Source organism: Carassius auratus, chromosome 46, assembly GCF_003368295.1.
Source record: "Carassius auratus strain Wakin chromosome 46, ASM336829v1, whole genome shotgun sequence".
In the NCBI taxonomy this organism is placed as follows: Eukaryota; Metazoa; Chordata; class Actinopteri; order Cypriniformes; family Cyprinidae; genus Carassius; species Carassius auratus.
Window position 1 is genome coordinate 3,887,625 of NC_039288.1, and position 25,104 is coordinate 3,912,728.

The window sequence follows — 25,104 nt, forward strand, 5'->3', positions numbered from 1 at the left end:
AAAAACATTTGCACAACTCTGTTGATGCTCTGTAAAAATAAACTCCATCCACTGGTCCCTGAATGCTGTTTTTTTTTTTTTGGTAATCTGTGCAGGGTTGTCTTGCCCTGGCAACCAAAAACACACTTCTTTTGTGACATTTCGCGACGCTCTCGCTCTGGTCAGTGAATGTCTGTGCTCTCATTGCTCTGCTATACGGGAGCGCTCGCTCTTCCGGCAGAAGTGCCTCAGGACCCATATAAGGAAATTCTGCTCCATCTAACGTCACACAGAGCCATACTCGAAAAAAACTTTCCGAAACTTGTGACAAATCGGAAGGAGTATTTTTAGAACAAAAATACTCCTTCAAACGTACAACTTAATTTTTTTAACTTTTCCATGTTTAGCATGGGAATCCAACTCTTTAACAGTGTAAAAAACTCAGTATGCATGAAATAGCATTTAATTACAATGTCCAATTCATGAACGAAGTGTTCTTTTCAATGAATCATTTAATCTGGTTCACAAAACTGATCCGAATATTTCATTCGTGTTCAATTTGACTGATTCAGTTCTCAAGTTCAATTCTGATTCAGTGTTTCAGTTGCAGAAGGTAACAGCTCACTGGAGTGAAATATTATCAGTATATGAATAGCAATTTAAGTTTGTGTTCCAGAGAAAAGAGAAAGTCATATGGCTTAGGAACAACATGAGGGTGAGTAAATGATGACTTTTAAGTGAAGAATCTCTTCAACACAAACACTCCTCACACACACACAGGTAAGTTGTGATGACGTACAGTAACTGTAATGTGCCGGAACAGACTCTGGCATGGAATGACTGTAATGAAATGACATGCATTCTCTGTGATGCTGGAAATAGGTCACTATTCAGTTCCCCAAGTGCTTTAAGAATATGCAATTAATGTGTGTCTGCCAGTTTAAACATATCCGTGGTTATCCAGAGGAAAAGAATCCAAGGAAACCTCTCCATTTAAAGCATTGCAGCTCTTTTTTAAGCTGTCATTGAGTGTTCGGAACACAAGTACCCCTGTCCTGATCGTGTACTTGTTCAGATACATGATGCTTTCTCTGGGCCAGAAGGATAGTATGTACCCAAACGATAAACACAAAAGGAACACCGCACAGCAAATGTAGTAAACTTTCTAATAACTTAAACATGCGTCAGCGAGCTCAAAGAACGGATCAGACAGTGAAAAACACTGTATTTATTGTCTGTGCTAAATTACCTCATAAAAATGTACCACATTATCAAGTCTGCTCTGTTTTTGTTTTTACAATATGGAGAGAAATCCATCACACAAACTGATTGGAGGAACAGCCTCAAATTTGTAGACAGTATCTTAACTAAACACACCGGGACTGAGCAGAGCCTGTTTTTCATTGCCCTGCCACTTGTACAGCCAGTAAAGTGATGTGACATTCAGCCAAGTATGGTGACCCATACTCAGAATTTTTGCTCTGCATTTAACCCATCCGAAGTGCATACACACAGAGCAGTGAACACACACACACACACACACACAGAGCAGTGGGCAGCCATTTATGCTGAGGCGCCCGGGGAGCAGTTGGGGGTTCAGTGCCTTGCTCAAGGGCACCTAAGTCATGGTATTGAAGGTGGAGAGAGAACTGTACATGCACTCCCCCCCACCTAAAATTCTGCCGGCCCAAGACTCAAACTCACAATCTTTTGACTGCCAGTCCAACTCTCTAATCATTAGGCCACGACTTCCCTAATGAATGAATGGTGTTTAATACTTTACTGTGATAAAAATACAAAAAATGGCATAGTTGCATACCACTACACAATTGGGTAAACAATACAGATAGATGTTAATGGTCCTTTTTTGTGGATTTCATTTCCAAAAAAATAAATAATAATAAATAAATAAAAAGGTAATTCAAGTTGGATCATATTCTCCTAGTCCCTCAACTCCCACTGCAAACTTGCACCACTGTTTGAGCAAATGTTGCTGTGTCAGGCTGGTCAGAATGCCGTTTTAATAGTAACAGTGTAAACACTCGTGGGAGAAATCAGCCTACAAATAAGGTATTGTTCTCTGTGCATAACAGTTTTTGAAAGTTAAAAGTTTAGGAAAATGTATCATACAGCTCTACTGATTACAGCAAGTTTTGAAGTGTTATAATTAACCCTTATTCTGCAATATATGTGAAATATATTTGCGACTGCATTTAAAAAAAAAAAAAGTAACCGCAGTGAACGAAAAGACAATATTTCCAATATTTCAAACCTGGGTCCTCTGTTACACTCATGTACTTGTGAAATCCCCACAATGAAGTCACTATACAAGGTACACCTGTCTAGAACAAACCAGAGCTGAATTTTAAAGCATGAAATCAACAATGAACTGAATGTCAAGACAATGTTCACCACCAATTGTCAAACAAGACTATAGCCTTTAGGTCAACAGGTGTTACTGCTCACGGTTCAACAGTCTTTAATCATGATCTGGCATCACGTTTCTTATCAACTGATGCCACAAATCACTCTTATTTCTCAACCACTTGTCTGCTTTATAGTATTTAATGCCCACTTTTTACAATTCAATTGATTCTCAATGGAGTCCTCCCTCATTTTTCTACTATCCTTGTGCATGACTGCAGAAGTAAAATGGGTTTGATATTTTTCCCTATGCCATTCCCATGTATTTTTCTGGAAACATGCAATCTTGTTTTACAGTTCTTGTAAATTTATATTTATTATCTGATAATTATATGCTATTCAATGTGTTCATGGCCCCCGGCGATGATGCAATAGTCAACCACAGTGCTAAATAATGTCTCTAAAATAACTGACATTTAGTAAATCATATGTGGTTACAATTAGAATAATTTCTGCTTGCAAGGAGTACATTTACTTGCCAAATTTAGCCCATAATAAGCTTGCCATTCCTTCTCAGCCGGGGTCTCATTTCCAGAGCTGCTTGCTGTAACATATAATGGATGCAGACCATTGACACTAATGTAAGGATGCCAAAGGGATATGTTAGGTTTGGCAGGAGGCCCCGGCGAAAGCATTCAACTGCCTCTCACCTCGTGTTCCTCCACTGCTCCAGCAAAATGAAAAAATAGATCATGGTAAACAGATCATCTGTTATATACCTCAAGCAAAACAGTGCGGTGACTCCCTTTTCAATGTCTTTGATGGGGAAAATAACTTTGATTCACTGTATATAACTGAATCCAGTTAGCAAGTTTTCTTGGACTCCATAAGTATTTTAACGTGATAATTTTATTGTCAAAGTGTTTCAAGGAGACTATATTTTGGTTTATTTGTAAGTTATGCACTATTTCAATAAGCAATAAATCCAGGGAGAAATTACAATTACATATTTTGACACCAAATTTGGATTGACATACAAAACTGTCACATATTATACTTATATTGTAATAATTATGATTAAGCTGTAATCATGGCCTAACTGCTTAACTGCAACCACATAATTTAGATTGGCTTACAGCTATATATTATATCCTTATGGACATTACTTTTCATACACTCATCTCTGACCAATAACAGAATCCTTCCCAACTCTAACACTGAAACAATATTTTATTGTGAAGTTTCTTTGAAACTATTTATATAGTGAAAAGCAAAGTACAAACAAACTTGAAACTTGAAATAGCACAAATCAATTTCTGGTTGCTTGATATGGTTTCTGCAGAAAGTTACTTAACAGAAGTTTCTGTGTAGCCTGTGATGATATTAAGAATGTTTATTTGATTTAATGTGATAAGCAGTGTTGGTTTAGTTACTCAAAAATAGTAACCCACTACAAATGACTATGACTACGAATTACTATTTAAAAATTACAGATTGATTATATTACCGTTTCCTGCATTTAAAAGGTAATCAGATTACTAATTACTTTACTTTCAAGTTAGCCTACTTTCAAGTTCATTTTACTTTTCAAGTTATCAGCCCTAAAAATAAAAAAAAATACACTACAAAGTGAAACTCACAGTTCTTTCAGTAATTTAATATTGACTGAAAAATTAGATATGAAACAACACCTTCAATGATATCTTGCTTTTTTCCTGATAACAGTAAAATAACTTAAACTGTCTACTTTTATTTGTATACTCTCACAATGCCAACTAAACATTGTGCTTTTGTAAAATAAAGTTATAGTGTTATATACATATATTAAGAAAAATAAGTAAATATTTAAAAACTATTCATATGTTTCTTTTAAACCTTTTAATAAAGAAGTAAATGGTGATTCCTTGTCCTGGGTCTCATGAGGTTATCTTGGAGCACTGTTGGGTTATATATCCAACTAATTGAGTCTGAGTTTGAAAATCCCATTAGGTCCATCTAATAGATTTAACATGTGTACTCGCCACCTGATAGCTGGAGGCTACATTACTGTACGATCATATGACTATGGTGCAAATTACACGATGGGAGGGTGGGGGGTTATGACGTCCTCCAGAGTAAGTCAAGACTAAAGGTTGGGGTTGGGAGTACATAAACATTTTTAATTCTACATTGGTTAGCTCTGTCTAAATGAAACATATCAGTAATATATAATTTCATGATTAAAAGTGGGTCATATTGCCTTTCGAAGTACATTTATTCATAAGGTGAATGGACATAACATACAGCACAAAATGAAATGTATTTATATAACAAAACTTTAGTTGAAATGTATCATAACCTAAATGTATGTATGTATGTAATTTGCTGTTGTTAAATCTCATGAGAGGACGAGCTGGGCAGTAAGATCAACGGGACTTACTATCATGGATTTTTACATCTCATCAGAAGACAAAACCGGAACTATTAATTTGATAATTTAATATTTAAAGCTATAACTTTAACAATTGTGGAGGTCGGGGCTAGATATCACACTTTTTATGTCATGCATTAACAAAAATGTGTTAGACTAAATACAGTGTGTAGCTTTCAGGAAAATGTAAACAGTAAAAAAAAAAAAAAAGGAAAAAAAAAATACAGCAGCAAAAATCATCAATAAGGGAACAGAAATTAAATTCAAGTTTCATCAAAAGGATGCATACAAAAATAGCAAACCATTATTTTGCAGAAATAGAAATTGCATATCGACTTTTGACTGAAACCTTATAGTTGGCGAGATACAACCACAGCCCTCGTGTCAACTAGCCCCGGTCTACACTATACGTGCTGTGTGAACTTCGAATAGACGCACGGCGCTGTCGTCTCGCCGGTGACTGTGATTGGACAGCACCTGCTCACCTCCTTCATCCAAACTGACATGAGTTGGAGGAAATATAGGCAGCATCCATCCCCCCGATCCTCACTAGGCGTCTGCGCTACTCCCTCTGCCTCGTGTGTTTCATTCTCTATGGTAATGCTACAGTGATCCGAAGACATTGACAGTTTTACACAGCGTTATCATCATCACGAGACATGCGTGTGCTACTGACTATAGTAGTGTTTATATTGTTTTTGGCGGTGAGGCAAACACACGCGACTGATTCCAGCAGCGCTCATGACACCTCACAAGAGAGATCCCTGAACATCCAGAAGAGGAGACTCTCTCTGCAGAACACAGGTAGGTTGGTTGGAATAGGGCTTTTGCGCAGTGCATGCACAGAAATTCAAGAACAGCTCGTAAATGCCTGGAGCTGTTTAAACTGCTTGCATTAAAGCTGCATCAAACTTTTAGATGTTCTATCAAACAACTTATCTAGATTATGTCATCCCGGATTTCACAACATTAAAATGCATGTTCTAAAATGTTAATTTATTTTTCATTGCTATACATTTGGACCGTTGCGACGTTTTGGCCCTCATTACCACGTCAAAACTGGTAGCTACATATAATAATAATTAGCTATTCTGACTTAAAAGCTGTGTATAGCCTAATCAGAATAACCCTTAACTGTATTTAAAGATCCCATGAAATGAAAGTTTTTTGGGTGTTAGCATCAATATGTTAGTATTAAGGTTGTCCTACAAAACAGTTACAAAATTCGCATTTAGAAAATAAAAGCATTCAAAGCTTACAGTTTGTCACTTCCACCAAAACGGCTCAACGATAATTTATACACACACAAATGAACTGGCTGTAAGAATATGGGAATATGGCAAGATTGAGCCAGAAGTTTCAAGGTTGAAATCAGATTGATTAACCTCTGATAAATAATTCCTGATTCTTTCTGTTAAATTTTAAAGTTGTGTGCAACAAAATGTTTTTCTATGTTTTCAGGTTTGACTGTAGCTAGTAATAATAATGGAAAAACTGTAATATCAAAGCAAAATGTAAAATAAATAAAATCTAAATCTTTACAAAAAGTTGTCTTTGAGAATGTCTAAATATATATCCAAATCCACAACTTAAGAAAAATAAGTAAATATGTCTAAAACCAACTTGAAAATTTATAAGCCTAAGTCATAATTAAAAAGTAACGAATGTAAAAAATATTTTAAAAATTGCATACCGTTTTAATTAGTATCATGAAATTCTCTCAAAATACAAAACAACAAATATATATATATATATATATATATAAAATAACAAATGAACTTATCTAAATGCTCTACTAAGTGACCTAGCTGGAGTTGTCAAAAGCTTTTTAATATTTACTGCCATAAAGCTGAAAATTACACATGGTGCACATACATTTAGAACACTGCATTTCAAACCATACCAAAGTCCACACAGAGATACAGTTTTCACAAAGCTCTATCCTGCAAACATATCAGACATGGAACATTTAGATTATTTTGAATGTTCTCAATTGCAGTCTTTTAAACAATGTCCATGTTATCCATTGTGCCTTATAGTTGTTGAATTATTTTATAATCATATTTTATACAACTGTTTGTTTATAATTTAAATACAAATCATTTTAAACAATATTAATATGAATATAATTCATACAAATTGTTTACCACTCAGATGCATTGGACAGACAATGTAAAAATGCTACAGTAAAAACCTGATAATCAGTTACCTTACCATATATGGTAGAAAAACTGTAAATGGATAATCACATGTCATTTTACTGTAAAATACTGTCAAGTATGTTTTTACAACTAAAAACTATACAGTGTAGAAATAATTTAGTTTCTTTTTATTTTTGTAATAAGTAATGTACATTAGCTTGTTTTGTGTTACATTATCTGTTGTTTAAGGTTTGTATATGGCATTACTTTGCCCTGATGGTGTTTTGCATGACCCGAGCACTAGTATTAGCCATGTTTTATAGATAGGCCACTTACAATTAACTCATCATGTGGCTTACTATTGTGCCACATGTATTATTATAGTGTTTATGAGTTAGGTAAGAAAAACTCATTTTGATAGTTAAATTAGGTATGATATTGTAAAATGTACAGGCATCCCTAAAAGCCTGTATATGATAGGTAAAAACTGATAGCCTGAATGCACTGTAAGTCGCTTTGGATATAAGCGTCTGCTAAATGCATAAATTTAACTTTAATTTTAATTTAAAAGCCAGAAACAGTGTCACTGAGTACTTTTACAGTAAATTGCTATATTCACAGTGTTACTAAAGAAAACTGGTAGAACTAGACCAGTTGGGGTTGCCAGTGGGGGGACTAGTTCACCACAGATGTCCGGTAAGAGACATAAAGATGCAGGTTAAGTCTTTGATGCATTTATTTTCTTCACAACAATTCACAACAATTCACAAATGTTGCAGATATTACATTGGTGTTTCCATCTGGGTGTGGTCTTTAACAAAAAGATATAACAACAAATTAGTATGAACAAATCAATAAAATAGGTAAATTCATACAAAGAAGGTAGCAATATACACTTAAATGAACAACCTACTTAAGAATGTGTGATGACAACCAGTAATTGCATTTAAAGTACCTTAAACAATGAATATCAACTAAAATTCAGAAGGGTCACAGCTATCAAAAGCTGAAGTACATAAATAAACTTACTTGGTTCATCTAACATACGCACACAACACCAACACTTGAGAAAGCCTCGAGCACATTTGCTTTCACCTACTTGGTGCAGGCTATTTCTACCAAACACTAATCATTGCCACCTGCTGGAAGTGGGCGGAGCATAGTGTCTTTCGGTTGCAGCGATGACATCACATTCAAAACACTGGCTGATCACCAGAAAACTTCAAAATAAAAGCTTGTTACAGCAGGCCTTTTTAACAGCCGCCCCCAGATTTCTAAAGAATGTGGAAATCTGTACATTATAAAAAGGCAAGTCAATTTCAATCTGGTATCGCAGGTAGCTGTACAACCTTTGCCACAGGTCGCACATAAGACTTGTCCTTAACTTTCACTTCAACAGTCCTGATTCTATTGTCAAACCCAGGGAATACTTGAGAGATCTGACCAATGGGCCAGAGGGCCCTGGGAAACTGAGGGTCCACAATCATAACAGTAGTTCCCACCTTGATATCGGGTGACTCTCGCTGCCACTTGTTGCGAGTCTGAAGACCAGGCAAATAGAACTTGATAAACCGCTTCCAAAAGTGATCTGCTATAATTTGGCTATGGCGCCAACGAAGTCGACTCAACAGTTCACTTTGGGGGTACATCACTTGAGGAAGGGACGAATCAGGCCGCCCCATAAGAAGCGAATTAGGAGTAATAGGATCTGGATCAGAGGCATTGGATGATGTATAACCCAGGGGTTTAGAATTTAGAATCCCTTCAATCTCGATGAGCACAGTTTGAAGGGTTTCCTCTGGTATTGGTTGAGTTCCCAGAGTGACCTGTAGAGCCTGTTTCAGGGAACGAATTTCCCTTTCCCAACACCCACCGAAATGTGGGGCATGAGGCGGGTTGAATCGAAAGATAATCTGCTGACTGGCAAGTTGTTCCTGAAGCTCCGGAACTAGTTCAGCATATGTCTGATGCAACTCCCTTTCCCCTCCTTTAGAATTAGTACCTTGATCACATAAAACCTCAAAAGGTTTCCCACGTCTGGCTATAAATCTTCTGAGGGCCATCAGGAAGGAGTCGGTGTCAATTCTTGGGAGAAGATCAATATACACAGCACGTGTAGTCATGCACTTGAATAGAATACCCCAGCGCTTCTCACTTTTACGTCCAATCTTTACGGAATATGGCCCGAAACAGTCAATGCCAGTCGAATAGAAGGCAGGTTTAAATAGACGTAGTCTGGCAGGAGGTAGGTCTGCCATCCTGGGTATCTGTGGGGTTTTGCGAAACTTCTGACACACTGGACAATCTTTGCGCTGATAACGTCGAATTGCTTCCCTACCCCGAAGAATCCAATATTTCCTACGCATCTCCGCCAGTATTCTCTCAGGACCTGGGTGGAATAGCTTCGTATCATATTCCTTAATGAGAAGGGTAGTGACTGGATGCCGGGGATCAAGGATAATAGGATGCATCGACTCGGGCTCAATCTCTTCACAGCGGCGAAGACGACCTCCTATCCTTAGGAGTTTGCTTGCAGCGTCAAGTTCGGGGGCGAGGCAAAGCAGTCGACTGTTGGTCTGTAGTGGTTTCCCTGCCATAAGCTGTGCCATCTCAGAAGGAAAGCTTTCCCCTTGAGCTTGCTGAAGGATAGCCATTTCAGCCTGTTGAAAGTCCTCAGCTGATACATTGATCCCATGTTCCCCAAGAGATTCTACTGTTGCAGTCAATAAATCTTGGAAGGTCAGAAATTGGCTTGGATCAGGGATCGACAAACGAAGTACAGTATTAGTCAGACCACAGAATGTAGAGTTTCTCAATTCATCACCAGCTATGGAACAGGATGGCGGTGGAACCGGCCACTGATCAGATGGGAGTTGAAGGTATGTTGGTCCCGTATTCCAACGGCTTTGTGGTCCAAGTTCTGCCAGCCTTTTACCTCGACTGATGTCATCAGCAGGGTTACTTTCTGAATGCACATAGCGCCATTCCCAGCAGCTGGTAAGGTCCTGAATCTCTGTTATTCGTGTACCAACGAAAACCTTGAATCGGCAGGATTCAGATTTAATCCAGGTCAAAACTGTGGTGGAATCAGACCAAAGAAAAACTTGATGAATGGGCAAAGTCAATTCATTCTGCAGGATCTTTGCTAACTGGGCCCCTGTCAGGGCTGCACATAGTTCTAAACGAGGTATTGACAGACGTTTCTTAGGAGCCACTCTTGATCTGGCCACTATGAAGGTGATCTCCACTTCTCCCCTTTGATCTACTGTTCGAAGATAGGCAACAGACCCATAGGCACTCTCGGATGCGTCACAAAAGATATGGATCTCACGCTTGCTTGAAACATCATCCTTTGGTGCACTGCAATAGCATCTGGGTAAGACTATCTTTTGTAGATCACGGAGCTCTCCTGCCCATCTGTTCCACTCATTGACTAAGTTCTCAGGTAGTTTAGGATCATCCCAGTCCCTCTTCTTTTCCCATAATCGCTGTACTATTACCTTTGCACGTGTGGTATATGGGATAATGTAACCGAGAGGATCATATTGGCTAGCAAGCACTTTATAGATGTTGCGCATGGTAACCTCTTGGCACTTTACAGCACGGAGCTTATAGGACAAGGTATCAGTTTCACAGTTCCACTGAAGTCCAAGCACTGATTCATGGTTGATGGCATTACCCTTTGCAATCCATTGCTCAGCACTGTCAGATCTGGATGCCACTGGTAGATGACTAATGGTTGAGGGTGTATTGCTGGCCCATTGCCTGAGTTCGAATCCTCCCCCTGCTAAAACACTTTGCAGCTGGTCTACCATGAGCCTTGCTTCATCTACAGAAGGCAGACTTTGCAGATAGTTGTCAACATAAAACGCCTTTAGTACAGCATCACGTACCTTGTCACCAGGCTGACTATTCTCCAGGATGTGCTTCTGCAAGGCAAAGACAGCACAACATGGGCTACTAGTGGTGCCAAAGGGTAGAACTTGCCATTCATACAGTATTGTTCAAAATAATAGCAGTACAATGTGACTAACCAGGATAATCAAGGTTTTTCGTATATTTTTTTATTGTTACGTGGCAAACAAGTTACCAGTAGGTTCAGTAGATTCTCAGAAAACAAACGAGACCCAGCATTCATGATATGCACGCTCTTAAGGCTGTGCAATTGGGCAATTAGTTGAATTAGTTGAAAGGGGTGTGTTCAAAAAAATAGCAGTGTGGCATTCAGTCACTGAGGTCATCAATTTTGTGAAGAAACAGGTGTGAATCAGGTGGCCCCTATTTAAGGATGAAGCCAACACTTGTTGAACATGCATTTGAAAGCTGAGGAAAATGGGTCGTTCAAGACATTGTTCAGAAGAACAGCGTACTTTGATTAAAAAGTTGATTAGAGAGGGGAAAACCTATAAAGAGGTGCAAAAAATGATAGGCTGTTCAGCTAAAATGATCTCCAATGCCTTAAAATGGAGAGCAAAACCAGAGAGACGTGGAAGAAAACGGAAGACAACCATCAAAATGGATAGAAGAATAACCAGAATGGCAAAGGCTCAGCCAATGATCACCTCCAGGATGATCAAAGACAGTCTGGAGTTACCTGTAAGTACTGTGACAGTTAGAAGACGTCTGTGTGAAGCTAATCTATTTTCAAGAATCCCCCGCAAAGTCCCTCTGTTAAAAAAAAGGCATGTGCAGAAGAAGTTACAATTTGCCAAAGAACACATCAACTGGCCTAAAGAGAAATGGAGGAACATTTTGTGGACTGATGAGAGTAAAATTGTTCTTTTTGGGTCCAAGGGCCACAGGCAGTTTGTGAGACGACCCCCAAACTCTGAATTCAAGCCACAGTACACAGTGAAGACAGTGAAGCATGGAGGTGCAAGCATCATGATATGGGCATGTTTCTCCTACTATGGTGTTGGGCCTATTTATCGCATACCAGGGATCATGGATCAGTTTGCATATGTTAAAATACTTGAAGAGGTCATGTTGCCCTATGCTGAAGAGGACATGCCCTTGAAATGGTTGTTTCAACAAGACAATGACCCAAAACACACTAGTAAACGGGCAAAGTCTTGGTTCCAAACCAACAAAATTAATGTTGTGGATTGGCCAGCCCAATCTCCAGACCTTAATCCAATTGAGAACTTGTGGGGTGATATCAAAAATGCCAAAACCAAGAAATGTGAATGAATTGTGGAATGTTGTTAAAGAATCATGGAGTGGAATAACAGCTGAGAGGTGCCACAAGTTGGTTGACTCCATGCCACACAGATGTCAAGCAGTTTTAAAAAAGCTGTGGTCATACAACTAAATATTAGTTTAGTGATTCACAGGATTGCTAAATCACAGAAAAAAAAAATGTTTGTACAAAATATTTTTGAGTTTGTACAGTCAAAGGTAGACACTGCTATTTTTTTGAACACACCCCTTTCAACTAATTGCCCAATTGCACAGCCTTAAGAGCGTGCATATCATGAATGCTGGGTCTTGTTTGTTTTCTGACAATCTACTGAACCTACTGGTAACTTGTTTGCCACGTAGCAATAAAAAATATACTAAAAACCTTGATTATTCTGGTTAGTCACATTGTACTGCTATTATTTTGAACAATACTGTAGATTCTAGGCTCCACTTCTCTTTGCAGATCTCTCCATAAGAAACGGAGAAGGGGCCGATCCTCTGGAAGGAGTCTAACCTGGTGGAACATTCCTTTAATATCACTACAGATCGCGATTGAGTGCTCCCGGAATCTTAGTAGCACAGCCAGTAATGAAGAAGTCAGTGTTGGCCCTGGAAGTAACAATTCATTGAGATTGTTCCCTTGAAACTGGAATGAACAGTTGAAAACCACTCGATGTTTCCCATTATGTTCAACCATGTGATGTGGGATATACCAACTTATTTGAGCGTCTTCTGCTCCTGACTGCAATTCAGCAATGTAGCCTGCCTGCTCCAGTCTTTTAATCTCAGCCTGGTAGATAGCTGCTTGCTCAGGGGACTTACTGAGACGCCGCTCCAGACTTCTTAACTGAGGCATTACTGCTTCTTTAGGTGCACAAAGAGGGGGCATATTTTGGACCCTTAGCAGTGGGGTAGCATATCGCTTAATCCCATCAACATCAACTCTAGAAGTTCTTTGTTCCAGTAGTTTCATTGACTGCTGGTCTCGTACTGATCGAGTACTCATTTTCTCATCTCTCCACGGAAGGACATCCAGTTGCCAGAGTCTTTCAACTTGTTCATGCAACATAGCAGAGGGTGACCAACTTGTTGTGAACAGACACTGTTGCTCTCGAAGAAGATGCTGTAATGCTTGAACTGGTCCTTGCATTGTCCATCCAAGGAGAGTTCTAATTGCAGCAGGACCCCCTGGTGGACCTAAACGAACTGGCTCAACTGGGGTAATTAAATGAGGGCAGTCAGATCCTATGAGCAAAACTGGATGAGCAGCTTTAATTTCTTGGAGGGGAAGTCCTTTAAGATGACGGTACCTTTTCCGTAAAGCCTTGACAGGATAACAGTGCACTCCAAGCCCCAACTCCGCTGCAGTGAATGCTCCATTGATCCGATACATCTTGTTTGGCTGGCAGGCTGGTGAAAGGTTAAAGGAAACAGCCGCCCCATGCAGGACCTTTAATTCTTGTCTGACAGTACGCAGGGGCAAGTCCTCTGGCTTACCTTCCAGTTTCAGCCGGGTTGCTGCAGTATTTAACAAGATGGTTCTTTCGGAGCCATCATCCAGAATCGCATAAGCAGTCATCGATCGATCTCCATTTCTTAGAATCACTTTACATATCTTCAACAGTACCTTACGACTTCCTGGGGGCTTGTCAATGAATAACACCTCATTTGCAGCCTCCCCCAAGACAGGGCTAGTAGATGGATCTTCTGCTTCCACTACTTTCTCCTTGTTCCATATATTAACATCATGAAGAACAAGCAAGTGACGACCATTGCATGTTTTGCAGCGCATTTTAAGGTTACACTCTGATGATCTATGGCCCCGTCCACAGCGCCAGCATCGGTTGTGCCCCTTAATCCAATTCTGCCTCTGAGACTTGGAAAGTTGAGAGAAATTTACACAGTTATTCAAAGTGTGTTTGTTGTTATCACAATAAGGGCAGTAAGCTTTCCCCTTGGTGATCTTAGCAGTGACAGCTGAAGAATGTGATGGTGATGAAGGGTATTTCTCTGTGCTAAGCAGAACCTCTGTGCCCTTGTTGAATGATGTCAACCTCCTTGACCTATCCCTGGGCAAACTGGTTGAGTATCCTCTGCCCGAACGGCTTACATACCTTGTGGAATCTTCTTGCACTTGGATTTCATATTCTAACCAGTCTGCTAAGTTAAGGAGGGTTGGAATCTTCACATCTAATGGATAAATAAATCTTCTGAAACTGCTACGCAGATCATGTGGCAACTTACTCAGAAGTCTGGACACATGCGAGCCACATCTTAATTCCACCATGCCAGGCTTACCTAGTTGTTTCAGCATTCCCACCAAGGATCTCACCCTCAGAGCATACATTCGAAAAGTTTTAATATCTCCAGTGCTGATGCTGGGCCCATCCATCAATTCCACTATGCGCTGTAATGCTAACTGATGTGGCTGGCCATACTGTTTATTGAGAGCATCCATAGTGTTGGTATAAGGATGACGTGAACTACTGTAAGATTCAGCAATTAACTGAGCCTCTTCAACCTTGAGATGTTCTAGCAGGATATGAAATTTAAAGCGTTCTGTAGCATCAGCTGGTAGAATGTTTTCTAAAGCAATCTTAAGCCGTGCAAACTCTCTGGGGTTTGGGTAAATCAGGTCAGGAATTGTAGGAGTAGGGCCACGATATACTCTTTCCTGGTCAGTAGTTGGACTCAGAGAGTGGTGGTGCCGTCTCTTGCTCCTAGAAGACAAGCGGTGCCACCTGGAAGAAGATTGTGGAGATCCAGAGCGAACATAACTTCTTACATTCTCGGCTTGAGTTCCTCCACTCTTTCTCTCACAAATTTGTCTAACAATTGCTGGACTGGTATTAACATTCTTCTTCCTGGATGAGCTCAGGGACAGATTTCTCATGCCCTCAACAGAAGAGGACAAACTTTCTTGACTGCTTGAACCCTCATAGCTCTCCTCACTTTCTGCTGAACTACTATCTTGCGATGCATTGTAAGAGGCTTGGGCATAGTTTGAATTTGCTACAGGTTCAGCTACTCTTGGCTTTCTCGGGGCTGGAACTGGTTTAGGGCGGTCTCGGGCTTCGGACTGACAAGGTACAGGAAAGGTAGACAATGCCTGAGGAGGCTGTGACTGATTCTGCCAACTTAACAATTGTTTCACCTCCGCTTGTATCTGAGACATCTGAGATGTAAACTTGGCGTTGGCCTGCTTAAGATCATCTCTTTCCTCCTGCAGCCGCTGAACTGTAGTAATCAGGCCACTTTGTTGTCTCCTTAAATCAGCATTTTCTTCTCTCAAGGTTTCAACCTGCTGATCCCATCGATCTGTTACATACCACTGTTGAGGACTGTGATAGTCACGGTGATGTGCTGCTACATGTGGGGTGTCCATCCTGACATCCTCCTCAGGTGACACAGCACAGGGGGTTTCATGGGAATAGCAAGGTGGTGATAAGGATCTTTGTAGACTGTAGCCAGTCAAGTCATAATCCTGCAAGTGTGCAGGCAGAGATGATTGTCTCCTGGGCCGCTCAACAGGAACATCATCTGATGGCTGCATCTCCATAACTGTGGAAAACTCTAGCTCCGGCTCGAAGGACCATAAAGAAAACTGGTAGAACTAGACCAGTTGGGGTTGCCAGTGGGGGGACTAGTTCACCACAGATGTCCGGTAAGAGACATAAAGATGCAGGTTAAGTCTTTGATGCATTTATTTTCTTCACAACAATTCACAACAATTCACAAATGTTGCAGATATTACATTGGTGTTTCCATCTGGGTGTGGTCTTTAACAAAAAGATATAACAACAAATTAGTATGAACAAATCAATAAAATAGGTAAATTCATACAAAGAAGGTAGCAATATACACTTAAATGAACAACCTACTTAAGAATGTGTGATGACAACCAGTAATTGCATTTAAAGTACCTTAAACAATGAATATCAACTAAAATTCAGAAGGGTCACAGCTATCAAAAGCTGAAGTACATAAATAAACTTACTTGGTTCATCTAACATACGCACACAACACCAACACTTGAGAAAGCCTCGAGCACATTTGCTTTCACCTACTTGGTGCAGGCTATTTCTACCAAACACTAATCATTGCCACCTGCTGGAAGTGGGCGGAGCATAGTGTCTTTCGGTTGCAGCGATGACATCACATTCAAAACACTGGCTGATCACCAGAAAACTTCAAAATAAAAGCTTGTTACAGCAGGCCTTTTTAACAGTTACTATAGCAAGGACAATGTGTAATTGTGAATGTAAAAGTGTAATGTGATGTAGGGAAGTCGTGGGCTAGTGGTTAGAGAGTTTGACTCCTAACCCTAAGGTCGTGGGTTTGAATCTCGGGCCGGCAATACCACGACTTAGGTGCCCTTGAGCAAGGCACCGAACCCCCAACTGCTCCCTGGGTGCCGCAGCATAAATGGCTGCCCACTGCTCCGGGTGTGTGTTCACTGCTCTGTGTGTGTGCACTTTGGATGGGTTAAATGCAGAGCATGAATTCTGAGTGTGGGTCACCATACTTGGCTGTATGTCACGTCACTCACTCAATGTTCTCTCTCCGTTGACCATTCTCCAGCCGAGATTCAGCAGTGTCTGGTGAACGCAGGTGATGTGGGCTGCGGGATGTTTGAGTGCTTTAACAACAACTCCTGCGAGATCCGCGGACTACATGACATCTGCATGACGTTCCTCCACAACGCTGGCAAATTTGACTCCCAGGTAGGATCCTGACTGCTTCACCTATGTACTTAAATCACAGTGTGCACAACATGAATGCATTTAACATTTAGTCTGGGGTTGGGTTGGCATCTTGAATGCTTTGCACTGCAATCTACAGCACCTCTACATGGAGTTTGCTCGCTATGTCCATATCATTAGACATGCTTGAGCTGAAATTAACTTAGTCAGCATTTTGCCATTAACTGCATGTGCTAACAACTCTGGCTTGATGAACGACTTGTGCATCACCGCAGGGAAAATCTTTCATCAAAGATGCGCTGAAATGCATGGCCCATGGACTTCGCCACAAGCTCAGTTGCGTCAGCCGCAAGTGTCTGGCCGTGAAAGAGATGGTGTTCCAGCTGCAGCGCGAATGTTACGTCAAACACAACCTCTGCTCTGCTGTGAGGGAGAACATAAACGTCATGGTGGAGATGATCCACTTCAAGGACCTATTTCCTAAAGGGTGAGTCCTTCAATATAGGGGTGTGCGATATTAACAAAAAAATGATATCCTGATATTTTCTGGGATTTTGTCAAAAGCAATAATTCGATTTTACTGAGTGTGTTTTTATGCTTGTTCCTGGGCTGCTTTAGGCTTTTCACATTCTCATATTCTGTGCAATGTTAAATTTAAAGGCAGAAACTGACAGAATTAAAAAAATATTAATTAAGGAGTGATATGTATTTTCCACTTTAAACTGATTTGCAGGGGTATTTCCACCTATATAGGAGCATATTTTGAGACGTGTGAATCATCTTTTACATTTATTCAATAAATTCAATTAGAATAAAATACTTTAGTGTGTTACCATTCAACAAAATCTTTTTTGCACTGAAGTGCACAGAAGCTGCATCTAAAGCAGCATTAAGATGCATTTACACTGAAGTTACCATTGCATAAAAATACTATGAGATTAATGCTTTAAAAATAATTTTGTAAGAATATGAAAAAAAAATTATGATACTTTAAATATGGAACTAAAATTGACCTTAATGAGTGAGGTATTGAGTCATTCACTCAACTGATTTGTTCAAGCAGATGATTCATTCAGGAACACAGCATGTGAATCATTGATTTGTTAAAAAATGCTGATTCATTCAGGAATGAAACACCTCAGAGATGCACAACAGTACTGCTGTAGCTAGGTTTGGAACCATTTCTATTAGCGATATAGTGCAACAACAACAACAAAAAATCACCTTTATTTTATAGTGCTTTATACAATATAGACTGTGTAAAAGCAGCTTCAAGTCAGTTCAGTGTTGGTTCTGTTCAGATAGGGCTGCAATAAAATTCAATATAAAATCAATGTCACATTTAAAATTGGGATATTATTAGAGAAAAAACAACATGCTTACACTTAATTTACCAAAACACATTTGCATAAAAATGTCAGCTTCCACATTGTTCAAACAACAATTTAGATATTATAGTTGATGATACATATCCACTCCCACTTCAATATCACATGCACCAAATCTTTGGAAGAATAACCAAGTAAAAGCCCTTCCACACCAAGGACAATTATTATAGATTACGATGACTATACTATACTCTATGCGATAACTACAAACCTGATTTCTAAAAAAAGTTTGGACACAAATTGTGAATAAAAACAAAAAAAATATTTTATTCAGAATATAACCTAGATGACATCAAATGTTTAAACTGAGAAAATGTATAATTTTAAAGGAAAAATAAGTTGATTTTAAATTTCATGGCATCAACACATCTCAAAAAAGTTGGGACAAGGCCATGTTTACCACTTTGTGGCATCTCCTCTTCTTGTCTAATACAGGCTTCTAGTTGCTCAACTCTCTTACGTCTTCTTTGTCGCATCTTCCTCTTTATGATGCGCCAAATGTTTTCTGGATGCAAGGTCTTCCCCTGAAAGAGACTATATCTGGATGGGAGCATATGTTGTACTAGAACTTGGATATACCTTTCAGCATTGATGGTGCCTTTCCAGATGTGTAAGCTACCCATGCCACACGCACTCATGCAACCCCATACCATCAGAGATGCAGGCTTCTGAACTGAGTGCTGATAACAGCTTGGGTTGCCCTTGTCCTCTTTAACCCGGATGACATGGCGACCCAGTTTTCCAAAAAGAATTTCAAATTTTGATTTGTCTGACCACAGAACAGTTTTCCACTTTTCCACAGTTCATTTTAAATGAGCCTTGGCCCAGAGAAAACACCTGCGGTTCTGGATAATGTTTAGATATGGCTTCTTTTTTGACCTATGGAGTTTTAGCCAGCAATGGCGAATGGCATGGTGGATTGTGTTCACCAACAATGTTTTGTGGAAGTATTCCTGAGCCAATGCTGTGCTTTCCATTACAGTATCATTCCTGTATGTGATGCAGTGCCATCTAAGGGCCTGAAGATCACAGGCATCCAGTATGGTTTTCCGACCTTGACCCTTGATTGACCCAGAGATTGTTCCAGATTCTCTGAATCTTTGGATGATATTATGCACTGTAGATGATGTTAACTTTAAACTCTTTGCGTTAATTTCTGAGAGACTCCTTTCTGATATTGCTCCACTATTTTTCGCAGCAGCATTGGGGGAATTGGTGATCCTCTGCCCATCTTGACTTCTGAAAGACACTGACACTCTGAGAGACTCTTTTTATACTCAATCATGTTGCCAATTGACCTAATAAGTTACAACTTGGTCCTCCAGCTGTTCCTTATATGTACATTTAACTTTTCCGGCCTCTTATTGCTACCTGTCCCAACTTTTTTGGAATGTGTAGTTCTCATGAAATCCAAAATGAGCCAATATTTGGCATGACATATCAAAATGTCTCACTTTCAACATTTGCAATGTTATCTATATTCTATTATGAATAAACTATAAGTTTATGAGATTTGTAAATTATTCCATTCCTTTTTTACTCACAATTTGTACAGTGTCCCAACTTTTTTGGAATCGGGTTTGTATATCAGTGTACACACCGCATGATAATATTATGTTTGTTTATTATAAGCATGGATTGCAGCTTTGTTGTGTACAGCTTTAAAGGTGCTGTATGTTTTTTTTTTTTTTTTTTACTTTACTAAAGCATAAATAGACCAAAATATGCTTGCAGATTTTAAGGGAAACATGCTGAGTTCACGTACTTGTTTCTTTGAAAACAGTGCTACAGCCAGTTATTCTATTTTGAAACGTGTGTTCTGTGTCAGAATGCCTGTTTTTGTTTTGGTCTGTGTGACTCAGCCCACTGCCCAAAAAACAAAGAGATTGGAGATTCTACCTGACCTAAAGAGAATCGCCATCCATCGAAAAAGCTAGAGGAATATTAAAGCAACACTATGTAGTTTTTTTACCTTAAAATAATGTCTCTAAAATGATCTCAGTGGTAGAACACCTATTGACTGGATGAATTCTACCTCTACTGCTACCTGAGCAGCCTCCCAGCTGCTAGAACCACACTTTGGAAGTTTTGTGTTTGGGTCGGTTCAGTCAGCTTAGTCAACAAATTCACATGTATTGCGCTTCCCACGGGCAAGCCTAGACAAAAAATCAGCTCATCAACTTCCATTGTCAATTGCTCTGGTTCCCGTTGCAAGTTCTCAATCTGGCCCCCCACGTGACCATCTAGTCTGAGGAGGAGAGGGAAAGAGAAAAATGCTCTGTAGTATTTTGAATTTGGACCGCAGTACCCATTTCAACCACTGGTTGTCAATATCACATAATGCACCTTTAAAGGGTTAGTTCACCCCAAAATAAATATTATTTCATTAAAGGGGGGGGTGAAATGCTCTTTTTCACTCAATATCCTGTTAATCTTGAGTACCTATAGAGTAGTACTGCATCCTTCATAACTCCAAAAAGTCTTTAGTTTTATTATATTCATAAGCGAAAGGTAGTCTGTACCGATTTTTCCCGGAAAAACAAGAGCGTCTGTAGGCGTGACGTGTGGGCGGAGCTAAAGAATCACGAGCGCCAGTAGGCTTTTGCGTTGAGAGCGTTTGGAAGCTGTGACATTACGTGAGGACAAAACCAACCAAAACAAACCATGGCTAACAGTCAGATTCAGCGTATATTTATGATCCAGAATCAGATCCAGAGGCTGAAATTTAACAAGAGCAGCAGCAACAACAGCGTCTCTATGTGGTATGTACTGAAACTGTATATATTTGCTTAGCGGTTTTGGAAAATGACTAAGTTCCACTTTGTCGTCTTTTTTTTTTAAGCTGTACATGTGGAAAGTGCATCGCATGTTGTTTACTTGATGTGCTTACTCGCCGATACCTAAGTTAACAACACAGAGATATTTGAAGCCGTTTTACTCACCGCCTGCGGTTCCAACACACGATCGTGACCCTTTTTCGTTGGGACTGCATTATCCTTAAGAAATAAACAATGTGGAAATCCGTCGTCAAACTGGGCCTTGTTTGTAAAACAAGCATCTTCGAAATGCAGGGAACAAACACAAACACTTGCACAACTCTGTTGATGCTCTGTAAAAATAAACTCCATCCACTGGTCCCTTAATGCTGTTTCTCTTTTGGTAATCTGTGCAGGGTTGTCTTGCCCTGGCAACCAAAAACACACTTCTTTTGTGACATTTCGCGACGCTCTCGCTCTGATCAGTGAATGTCTGTGCTCTCAGTGCTCTGCTATACAGGAGCGCGCGCTCTTCCGGCAGAAGTGCCTCAGGACCCATATAAGGAAATTCCGCTCCATCTAACGTCACAAAACGTTCTGTTCCAAAAATACTCCTTCCGGTTTGTCACAAGTTTCGGAAAGTTTTTTTCGAGTATGGCTCTGTGTGACATACAACTTAATTTTTGAAACTTTGTCCATGTTTAGCATGGGAATCCAACTCTTTAACAGAGTAAAAAACTCAGTATGCATGAAATAGCATTTCACCCCCCCTTTAATGACTCAAAAATATATTTTGGTCCAAAAATAATGACTTTATTCAGCATTGTCTTGAACGCACGCACAACAGACCCGGAAGAGAAGACAATGCTGAAAAAAGCATAATTTTTGTTATTTTTGGACCAAAATGTATTTTTGATGCTTCAACAAATTCTAACTGACCCTCTGATGTCACATGGACTACTTTGATGATGTGTTTATTACCTTTCTGGACATGGACAGTATACCGTGCATACATTTTCAATCGAGGGACAGAAAGCTCTCGAACTAAATCTAAAATATCTTAAACTGTGTTCCAAAGAAGAACGGAGGTCTCACAGGTTTGGAACGACATGAGGGTGAATATATGAGGTGAAAATATTTTTTAAAGTGCTTCCAATGATATTGTTGAAGTTATCATTATTCTTGTGGTGTGACTTTACTCTTCTTTTAAATCTAGATTTTTTTTAGCACTCTTTACCATATCATTATTATTATAGTTATCGTTCTTGGTGTAAATAGGATTTAGCTGTGGTTTTACTTTCCTAACTGTCTCCTCTCCTTCACTAAAAAAGGCCCCATGTGGAGTTAGTAAACATCCTGTTGGGATGTGGCGAGGAGGTGCGCGTTGCCATCGCCCGCCGAATACGAACTCAGTGTGAGCAGAACTGGGGAGCTCTGTGCAGGAGTCTGTCTCTCTGTGCCCTCGGAAAGGTGGAGAACCAGGCCATTTCCACCCTCACCCCTGTACCAGACATCACCACCCCCTCAGGAGCCAGCGGCAACTCCCTTCCTCCCGCAAGCCCGATTCTCCCTGAGGCTGATGGGGAAACGGTCTGGACACTCACAGCAAGAGATGAAGATGAAAATCAGTCCTCAGGTCCTCACCACCATGCCTCTGATGCCGAAAAAGAGCTGAAGAGGTCTCTGAATGCCACCAAAAGGAGGTGAAGGGTAAAAGATTCTCAGTGCCTTCAGCCCACACATCCAAAAAGGCTCGTTCAGCACTCTCCTTCCCTGCCTCGCTCAAGGACAAATCAGCTGCAGTCTCCAGTGCTTCTATGAGAGCACGAGCGATGACAGGGTATTTCAATGTGATGTTACATTTAGAGCTGCCATCGTCATTGTGTTTGATTTGTAGGTCATTCTGTGAGAACGTGGACTGGTACAATATTCGATAGTCTCAAAAATTGCACAATATTTCAGTGGCGTTTCATGCATTTGTAGATTGTGGACTAAGTGCATTCCTCAGACTGCAGACTCTTCAGAACGCTTAGAGGGAGTCTGTCAGGCTGCAATTCTGTGAACAGCATTATTACAAAAACTGGGCCTTGTGTTTTGTGATGACATCATTCCATCTGCTCAGTATTTGTCTGCTTTGAAGCGAGGCCATTTAGGTGAACATCACGAAAACACGTCTGGGTCACATCTCACCCCAAAAGAAAAAAAAAGAAATATATATTAATAAATGGAATGTTCTTAAAAAAAAACATTGCATTACACTTCCGTTCTAAAGTTTGGGGTCAGTATACTTAAAACAATATAATTAATATAATGAATACTTTTATTTAACAAGCCTGTGACAGCCAAGATATTTATAATGTTACAAAAAGTTTCTTTCAAAGGAATCCTGCTCTTTTGAACTTTCTGATCATCAGTATTAAGTTATTCTTTAAGGAATGGAAAGTTTCAAATAACAGCATTTAGTTTCAAATGTCGAATTTTGAAATGTCTTTACTGTCACTGTTGATGTCTTGAGTTTGTCCCCGCTGAATAAAAGTATTCATTTATTTTGAATTGTACCTTATTTTCCGGACTATAAGTCGCACTTTTTTTCGTAGTTTGGCTGGTCCTGCGACTTATAGTCAGGTGCGACTGTTTTATCAAAATTAATTTGACATGAACCGAGAGAAATGAACCTAGAGACATGAACCAAGAGAGGGCGCTCTATGCTGCTCTGTGCTCCTGTAGCCTATACTGAAAACATAGAGCGCCCTCTCGAGGCTAGAGACGGTAATGTTTTCTCTTGGTTCTTGGTTCTAAATAAATGCGACTTATAGTCCAGTGCGACTTATATATGTTTTTTTTCCTCATCATGCCGTATTTTTGGACTGATGCGACTTATACTCAGGTGCGACTTATAGTCCGAAAAATACGGTATATGTTTCAGTGGTAGTGTATTATGGCTTCCACAAAAATCTTAAGCAGCAAAAGTTGTTTTCAACATTGGTAATGATAATTAATAAGAAATGTTTCTTGAGCAGTAAATCAGCATACTGTATTAGAATGACTTCTGAAGGATCATGCGAAAATTCATCTTTACATCACAGGAATTTCTTTTGAAAGTATAGTAAACAGTTCTTTTAAATTGGAATGATATTTCACCGTAGTATTATTTTTACTATATTTTTTAACATTTTAAATTGCGGCATTATTTCAAGGTTTTTTTTTTGTTTGTTTGTTTTTGTTTTTGGTAATAATTCTTTTTGCTGCATTTCAGTAAGTAATTACTGTAAATGGAACATTAAGGTTGTTCATCAAATTCCATGCTTTAAATACCTTTAATAATACAGTGTTTTCTACTCTCTTCTAATCTGTATTTGGGGTGAGATATGGAACTGGACATGCATTTGGACGGTTTCTGAGCAGAGGTGAAGCCTCAGCAGCAGATATAAGCTCTTATATGCCACGTGCTTCGTGCAGTACACTCAATGTGTCCCCTGCACTGTCCCTGTTGCCAAGGCAATGTGACATATCTAATACATAATATCAGATTTCATATTATTCTTGCATAGAATTTAGAATAGACATGTCATGCGTGCTAAAAACCTATGCCATTCTTGATAGATTGTAGTTACATATACAAACATTTTTAAACATGATAGAATATGCAGATCATTGATTTTGAATCTACCTCATCTCTGTAACATGCACCTGATTATATTGTGTAACATATTGCATAAAACATGTGAGAACGTGTCCCATATTTTCACAAGGCAAACTGGTCGATGTCTAGACTCACTCCCCTCAGTTTCAGTGTGTCTTGTAGATATGTTACATTATTATTATTCAATAATAATAGTAATAATAATAATTTCTTAAAATGTATGCATGAAGTGTATCTTGTGGATTTTTCTTTTAAAGTCAGGTTCATTTCAGCCACTATATAGTGCTGGAAAGTCATTTTATATACATGCTTGTACTATTTATTTTAGTTATTTTATCAACTACTTACATTTTTTATTATTATTTTGGATCTGCATCAAAGTAATCAAATGTATTAATTGAAAAAAAAAAAAAAAAAGTTTTCCCACAATAAATTAACCCTGTATTCAATTTTTGGCCTTTTGTGGATTCAGTTTCTGAAAGGTTATAAAGAAACTATAAAGTAATAAATCAAAAATGCCAACACCTGCTACTTGAGTA

The 25,104-nt window shown here is 39.3% G+C and overlaps 1 protein-coding gene across 1 annotated transcript; it reads left to right on the forward strand.

The window, feature by feature from the left end:
* The first annotated feature begins 4,927 nt into the window (after positions 1–4,927).
* LOC113063881 (stanniocalcin-2-like) lies at positions 4,928–23,142 on the forward strand. The gene is made up of 4 exons (XM_026234288.1): positions 4,928–5,557; positions 16,657–16,799; positions 17,054–17,265; positions 22,254–23,142. Exons 1-4 carry the CDS (start codon positions 5,413–5,415, stop codon positions 22,627–22,629), a joined length of 876 nt encoding a protein of 291 aa, XP_026090073.1. The 5' UTR covers positions 4,928–5,412; the 3' UTR covers positions 22,630–23,142.
* Positions 23,143–25,104: the final 1,962 nt, after the last annotated feature.